This window comes from Rhagoletis zephyria, unplaced genomic scaffold, assembly GCF_001687245.7.
Source record: "Rhagoletis zephyria isolate East Lansing unplaced genomic scaffold, Rhagoletis_zephyria_1.1 Rzeph_scaffold_20574, whole genome shotgun sequence".
NCBI lineage: Eukaryota > Metazoa > Arthropoda > Insecta > Diptera > Tephritidae > Rhagoletis > Rhagoletis zephyria.
Genome location: NW_016177632.1, coordinates 1 through 8,381, shown reverse-complemented (window position 1 = coordinate 8,381; position 8,381 = coordinate 1). Strand labels below are relative to the sequence as shown.

At 31.7% G+C, this 8,381-nt stretch overlaps 1 protein-coding gene across 1 annotated transcript; it reads right to left on the bottom strand.

Moving 5' to 3' along the window:
- Nucleotides 1–2,340: 2,340 nt before the first annotated feature.
- On the bottom strand, nucleotides 2,341–6,716 carry LOC108380843 (uncharacterized). The gene is made up of 5 exons (XM_017637241.1): nucleotides 6,396–6,716; nucleotides 6,127–6,321; nucleotides 5,919–6,050; nucleotides 4,479–4,800; nucleotides 2,341–2,938 (listed from the first exon to the last, which is right to left on the bottom strand). Exons 1-5 carry the CDS (start codon nucleotides 6,714–6,716, stop codon nucleotides 2,736–2,738), a joined length of 1,173 nt encoding a protein of 390 aa, XP_017492730.1. The 3' UTR covers nucleotides 2,341–2,735.
- Nucleotides 6,717–8,381: the final 1,665 nt, after the last annotated feature.

Sequence of the window (8,381 nt, the reverse complement as noted above, 5' to 3'; positions counted from 1 at the left end):
TTTCATAGTAGTTAACTGCAAATAAGAAAATTTGTTTTAGATGATGGCAGGTTTTTACGCATTTTCATGATGTGCTTATTGGAAACCATGCAAATTATATACCAGCACGCATCTAGATCATAACGCAAATAAGAACGTGGAAAGCCTCAGCACATCTTTTTTAGACTGCAAACCAGATGATTCGAGGAAAAGGAGTGCGGCATGAGTTATGGTACTCTAAATGCTGTTGTTGTTGTAACAGCATACATATTATCCAAAAAAAATTCGGGGAGTGTTGCTGGAGCGGCAGTCCTTGTCCAGATATAAATCTGGATCATTTATGTTGAATAGGGCCCCTTCACTTAAATCCATATCACAAATTTTTCATATCACCCTAAAGGGATTGCTGTCCTTTGTCTATTTCAAAGTTTTTTTGGGCCTGTTGATTTTGATATTAGTGTTTTATTAAAAAATAAGCAAAACTACGATTATAACAAGATGATTTTCTGTTCCATGCTTAGCCCTTATTACTTTTAGGCCGATTTCTAGTATTCATTTCGTGTGTTTTATTTATTTATTTATTTTTTTTTTGCATTGTTTTATTCTTATTTATTTCAAACGCCTGAAAATCATTGTAATCGGCTAGCATTTCATTGTATTCATGATTTATCTTTATTATTAATGATTTAATTTCTTGTTTTATATATTTTGGTTGCAGTGTTTTTTTCGTTCATTATTTTTTACTATTTATTTTCTTGTAATTGTTTCAAATTACATTTGTTCTTCTAATATCAAATATTATAACTATCGGCTGCAGGATAATTTCCAAAAAAAAAAATATATATATTATATGTTTTGCTGATTTTTGGATGTACACATTTATTAATGATTTTACAGTTTAATTATTATTTTTTTTAAACGTTTGCCTAGTTACTGCAAATGACTTTTTTAATGATTTCGCGAATTTATGCAAACTTTTTGTGCCTAATGTTTTGGGTTTCTTTTTTGTTTTTTTGAAATAGTTCTTTCTTATATTGCAACTACATATTCCCCAACCCCAGCTCCGACATGCTTACATTTTGGTTGTAGTTCCTTCCTAAACATGTATTTACCTACGTTGCTGTTGAGGGTTTTGTTTAATGGCTTTGTAATTTTACTTTCCTTTTTTTGGAAATATTAAAATGCTTGAAATTGAATACATAATTTACACTGTGCGAAACGATTATGGGGTAAAACTTGGAAAAAAAATTTAGCGGTTATACATAGTTTCAAGGTGTTTTTTCTAGTTAGAAATAATACAAAAAGTTGTGCTTAATTTTTTTTTTTAATTTCGTTTTAAATTCTCGATTTAAAATTACGGTTATAAATATTCGATAATTTATGAAAAGCAAACTTTCAAATATTAAATAAATCGGGTTGCCAAAATTTTTAAAATAAAAGGCTGATTATTTCTGAAAATTTAAAAGATCTATATATCTAGATTTAAAATAGTTTTTTTTTTGTCAACAGTAGAAAATATTTAATTATGTAAGTCTTTATGGGGTTCCAGTTGAATAATTTCAGTAATGCGACATAACGAATGTATTAAGGAGTATGGACCACTTTCAAAACGAACTTCCTACACTTTCGACTTTATTATTAATCATTTGTTGAAATAAAACCAACGCACTTAACAATATACATACACATAGCACCGACTAAAAATTTACATTTTCGAGTTTTTTGGTATGCTATCTAAAACAATGACCTATGACTAATGAATGATAAAACTATTACAAATAAGCAATATGTAATGAAAATAATATTTACAAGCAAAAAATAAAAATACAAAATTCCACTTGCACAGTGTACAATTTAGCGAACATTTGCTAGCAGATATGCAATTAAATGAAGAATTGCAAAATATTTCCTTTTACATACACAGTTACGCATTTTTCTCAAAATTTGGGACTCATAAAAATCTGAGTCCACACTTCAAAATGATTTTTTAATCACTACTGGACGCAGTACACTCTACTAAGAGCGCTTGTGGCTGGCCTTGAAAGCTGGCGCCGCCAACATTCGCAACCACACAAATTGATTATTCGATATACTTTTTATTTTTTATTCATTTCATTTAAATTAAATTTTTTTTTTATTACCTAACGTAAATATGTTTGATCGTTACCTACTTTAATTTTGTATTTTTTAATTATTCTTTGTCTTCATGCTTCTTCTTATTGCAGTGTTTAAATTCATTGAATTCTTAGTAATTTGCTTTCTTTTTTCGCATTTTTTCGTATTACACACACATTTAAAACTATTTATTTTATTATTGTTGCTGTTGTTTGCTTCTTCACTTTTCATAAATTTTTTTTTTTATTGTAATTAATTATAATTTTTTTTTGTTTACCTATAAACAATTCGTTACAATTACCAAATGCATTTTGTTTAAGTTTTCTTTATTATAATAGATTTTTCTTCAGTATTCGTTGCCGAATCAAAATTCAGCTGATTAATTTTTTTCATACCCGCAGATATACATGTTTTTTTTTTTTTAATTTTGAATCTTTGACGTACTCTCGCTCTCGCTCTCTCTCGCTATCAAGTATTAATGTTTTCTTTTTTTTTTTTGAATTTTCATTCAATGACAATGGCTTATTGTGTACACCTCTCTTTGTTTTTGTTTTGCAAATTTTTTAGTAGTTTTTTCTTGCTTTAATTACTTTTTGTATTGTATTTTAAATTTATTACATTATTATGAGGAATAAAAACTATCACGCACTAGAATTATCATTGGATCGGGATGTGGATGGACCGGCCCCAATGTCATCGCCTAAGACGAATGTGGGGCTCTGGCGGGACGTTGACGCAACTGGTTGATAATGATAGCCTTCACGGTAACGAGTATTTGGTTTCCTGGTTGTTTGGGTGTGACCCAGTGTTGGTCTTTGGTTAATCAATTCATTGGGTCGTTTGGCTGAAAGTAAAAATAGTGTTAATACTTGAAAAACATAAAAAATGAATAAGTTAATAGTAAAAAAATATTTCCTTTTTGGTTATTGTTGTTCCGGCAGGGTGGGTGTATGATGCTTTTTTGGAACGAATTTCCGTCATCCCTTGTCAAATTTGGTTTGGAGACAAACCGGTTTCGACGTTGTGCCATCTTCAGTGTCATTTTTCGTTTTCGGAGATTCATTCGGAAAACGAAAAATGACACTAAACCTGGCACAACGCCGAAACCGGTTTGTTTACAAATCAAATTTGACAACGGATGACGGAACTTCGTTCCAAAATACATAATATGTAAAAAAAAAAAATTTTTTTTAAAACTCTTGACTCCTGCGCCATACATATATTACACCGTGCTACAAAAAAAAATATTAAAGTATCAAAAAATAAATATATTTACTCACGAAACTGGGAAAAATATAATAAAACTGCGTCTTAAGTTTTTCACTCTGGCGTCAGAATTTTTTAAAGGAATTTGAGGTTTCCAAAAATTATTTAAAAAATTTAGTGCAATGTAGAATAACAATATGGATACCAATTGAAAGAGAAAATTCTGTAGAATGACTAAAAATCCAAGTTTTCGGTTCACAATGACGAATAGGTATTCAAAATACCGTTTTATTTAATTTTATTTTCTTTAGATATTCATTACTTTTCAACAACTTGAATCGAAAAAATTGCTTCTATCTCTTCTACCATGAAATAAATAATAAATAAATGGGTATGAAACCCAATTTTTTATTTAAAGTGGCGTTTTTATTTTTTCTCTCTGACCGCAGCATTTATTTTGAAGGACTCTGTAATTTCAAAGAAATGATTAATTCCAAAAATTATAAAAAAAAAATTCAATGCAATGTAGAATAAAAATATGGGTAACAAATGCAATAGAAAATTTCTTTAGAATTTAAAAATTCTATTTTTTGGCTTTACAAGGACGAATAGGTAATTTTGAAGCTGACAAAGTTAGAAGAACGAAATTCGAGAATGTTATCGAGTTTATATAAGCCCTTAGCAAATAATTTTTTCAAAAACAAACACTGCGAAATTCCAAGGATAAAATTTTAAAATGACATTTTCAATATTTACCAGCCCTTCTGCACCAGAAACTTGAATCTGTTTAAATTGTATAGGACTTCCTCATTAATTTTATACCCGTACTTCTGCTCTAAGCACATTTCTCTGAATGTTTTAAATCATTTTTGAATTACTGACGTCAGAGTGAAAACGCAATTTTACTATATTTGGCCCATAGTTTCGCGAATATATTGATATTTGTGTTTAAAAGCTAGACATTTATAAAAAAATATGAATTATTAAATAAAAAATAAATGTAGCCAATACTGGTCAAGAAAAGGAGTTTCTATTATTGCCATCAGTGCAAATTACAAATCCCGAAAATCCCGGGATTCTTGGCAGGTAATTTTCGAGACCTTAAAAAGTCCCGGATCCCAGGATCCCGGCATAAACATTCCTAATACGTATGGAGAACACCAATTTTGTTTACTTACCAGGTATATAAGGCTTTTGATTATAGGACGACGACGATGATATTCGATTGTATTGTTGTTGTTGTTGTTGCTGTGGTTGCTGTTGCTGATTATTGTGATTTGATTCGCTGTGTGCAATGCTAGTATTTCGATTGTTATGCTGTGTTTGATGGTGTATATTCGGCACATCTGTACTCTCGATTGGACTCATTGGTGTCATTTCACGATCTTCGATGTACATTTCGCTGCCATCGTTGGGCACTCGACGGTAATATTGCGTCCATGGCCATGAGGCAATACCAGCCAATATAAATGATTCAATGGCGCAAATGTAACCGATAATCTGGAAAATAAGAAAATACCAAGTTTTTAAAACAGTTTTTAAGCTACATAAATATATCCATTGAACAAAGCTAAACATTTTGAAAAATGGATTGGCCGTCAAGAAGACAGAAAACCACATCAAAACAAAATAAAAAATGAGTCACTTAAGATTTTAAAAGATTTATGCATAAGGCACCTCGTATAAGGGCCTTTGGTCTGACACTGATCACTGCGTGATGCTGTTTTTGTAAATTGAAAAGTATAATATCATACAAAATAGATAGATAAATATATGATGCATTATTTTTTATAACGGATACCAAATTTGACCAATCATTTAATTGAATGAGATTAAAAAATATATGTTTTTTGCTTTTGGTAACAATAAAATCTAAAAATTACATTTGAATAAGAAAACATAATAATTAAAAAGGAAGAAAATAGTACCTACTTAAAAAAGTATTTTTAAATTTTAAACCAAATCGAAAAGTAAAGTCTTAAAAATGAAATGAAATAAAAAAATATATTTTTTCTTTTTAAAATAATAAAATCTAAATATTAAAATAAAGTTAATTAAAAAAAAAGAAAATTAAATTAAATTTAAAATTTAATGAAATATAAAAAAATCTCTTTTATAAACAATAAAATCTAAAAATCTAAGACAATTTTATAAAAAAAGAAAAAAACATTCAAAAAACATCAAATCAAATAAGTTCCTAAAAACTAAATGAAATTAAAAAAAAAACAACTTTCTTCTTTTCAAAAGAAGAACAACTAAAAATTAACAAAAATAAATTAAGAAAAAAAAATTTTTAAAAACGAAAAAAAGATACATAAAATAAAAGTGAAAAATTAAATTAAATTAAAAAATATTTATATTCTTTTTTAAAACAATAAAATCTAAAACTTAAAAGGACATTTAATAAAAAAATAAAAATATTTAAATTACATTAAAAAAATTTAAACTAAAATAAGGAAAAAGATCTTGTCGGGTACAAATAAAAACAAAGGATCTATTCTGGATAAGCACCCTAACCCAAAGCAAAATGTTTTCTGTATAACTTATGAGTTAAGCATAGAGAGGATTTATATTTGATTTAACTTATGTATGTAAATCATTTTGCATATTTCACATACCGCCGAAGTAAATAGTGTATCCTTGGTGTGCCTGTTGACCGCAATGTACTCTTCGGCATAAAGCACCATATGCATTACCAGCGTCGAGCTCAAAATCAATATCAAACCAATGCTCAGGTACATCCATGTATTCTGGAATTAAAAAGTTGGCAAAATTTATTTTTTTAGTTTTATTTTGTTAATATTTTTATATTATTTAGTAACTTACAACTTTAGTCCAATTGAATGGGAACATGAGTGCTATATGTGAAATGTCTAGAAATAACATTAGACAGGTGATTAGTAAGGAGAAGATCGCACAGAAGACCATTAATCTCAAGCGTCCGATGAGTGGCAGTAAAAAGAGGCCTACTTGTACCGTGCCGGCGGAGCATTCGCAGGCTAGACAAGCGGCTGACGATAACTGCAAAATCAAATAAGAAATTTTAATTACCCCACAAGTCCTATACATAACTTTATCGCTTATTTGTTACTTACCACCAAAAGAATTCTCACAATCCCTGTAGGCGTTTTCAAGTGTTGCGGATCACAGTGTAGGGCTACGCCCCATGGCAGTGGCGTTTGGCCGCTGCGCTGTTTATAATTGGCGTGCGAGTCCCACGACGTGCACGTGCCCAGCGGCGATTCTAAGGATAGTGACAGCTCACCAGCTCTGCTGCCAGCTATTTCAAAATCCTGTTCATCGTCCAGCTGACAGCAGACCGGTTCCAATTCGCGTATTTCGTCCAGTAGAAGTTCTATCTCGTCCGTTCCATATAAATCAGATACAGACGGTATATAACGTTGGGTTTGTTGCATTTCCCGTTGCGGGGGTTGTCCCACATCACCGGATCTTGTGCGAAATTATGATGATTTTAAAAATACCCGAAAACCGCACTCCAACCGCCAATTTGAAGTTTACGATAGCACTTTGTGGGCGCGAAAATAGGTTTCGAGGTGTGTGTGTGTGTGTGTGTGAATCGCTGCTTCAGCAGTGGCGGAACTGTACAATGAACAACCGGCAGCAGATAAGTAAATATGTGTGTATGTATGTTTGAATGGATGCAGTTACAATAGTTTTTTTTTTTTGTTTTTTTTTATGTACATATAAGTAGACGACGACGGATGAGAGGTATCGTGTTAACGCTGCAGCCAAAATTAGTTTTTCTTTGTGAAATCCGATTCGTGTTGGAGGATTGAAGCCAATTTTGAAGGTTTTACACTTTTCGGGCGATATTCACTGTGAAATCTGTAAATAAAAAAATGTATTATTTAAATGATGTAATTCGTTAATCGTTTAACGATGTAGCGCATTGAATTAGAAGCAGTACTTAGGCGAAACAATAAAAAATTAAATCGAATTAAAAACGCGTCGCTTGTATTTCGCTACTTAAGATACACTCTTTGCCGAGAGAGTTCGTTTCTTGTAGGCGGAGTTGCTGGAGGCTGGTGAATAAGTGTGACTCCAAGGCAGGATCCAAAAAGTGCTCAAATGACTGCGTCTCGTCTTCATCGCGGCAATTTCTTGGTATTCGTTATCGTTGGAGCGTCGCCGAGCATTGAGTTTCCCTGAACACACCGGTTAGAACTAATACTCGAGATCTGTAGGAAAGAGCTGGATTCGATGCTTAAACAATTCGAAATTAGCCTGCTCATAATATGAGCTAAAGAACTAAATAAATTTAAGCTAAGCAGAGCTGAAGTTTTACGGGATCGCACCAGACGGATCTGTATTATCTACGACCCACTAAAAATCAGGGTTCTGTTAGAAAAATACTTATAAACTCACGGCTGTCTCAGCAGGACACTGGGCCGTGGTTGTGCATGCCGAAAGGGGTTAACGCACCTTTTAACAGCTCTTGAGGCAGTTCTAATTGTCCACTTGAATAATTATTCAGCGAGGGCCCGGCTCAGCAAGAGTGAGACTACTAAAGACGTTTTGCCAACCATTTTTGCACAATATTTCAGAGTCTTAATAAGTTCACAGCTGCTAGGATATTGACGAAGATAGTGGCTTCAAATGCTGGAATTGTCTAATTTGCAGTTGACTTGCTGTTTTCTCAACGATATAAACATCAGCTTGCAAAGCGTAGCAGAGATTTGGCAGATGGTACTGAGAAGTTTATATTGGCTTCTAAAATGGCCGGTCTCAAGTACAAGCAGATAATAAACTACTACTGAAATGCAATAAAATTTTTTATTGGAATTTTTTTGTAAAAAAAATTTTAACAAAAATTCTAGTTTTTACCAAAAAGGTCGGAATAAGTTCTAATAGGTCAGCAATTTTTGATTCTCTATCATATGTGTCAAATGAGATAAGAATTTAAAGAAAACTGGTGACTAAGAAAGTATGCCTGAAATGGAGTTTAAAGAAAATGCTGGCATACAATTTCCCGGTATACTTGACGAATTTTGCCCCCGAATAAATTCTAGTTTATTTTATTGACGTAGAATACGTCTTACCTTAAGGTATGGGGGCTATGT

Coding starts and splice junctions, on each gene's coding strand:
- LOC108380843 (XM_017637241.1), bottom strand. CDS start 6,716: ATGCAACAAACCCAACGTTATATACCGTCTGTATCTGATTTATATGGA. Junction 4,801..5,918: donor ATACACTATTTACTTCGGCG/GTATGTGAAATA, acceptor CTTATTTTCCAG/ATTATCGGTTACATTTGCGC. Junction 2,939..4,478: donor TCAAAAGCCTTATATACCTG/GTAAGTAAACAA, acceptor TTTTACTTTCAG/CCAAACGACCCAATGAATTG.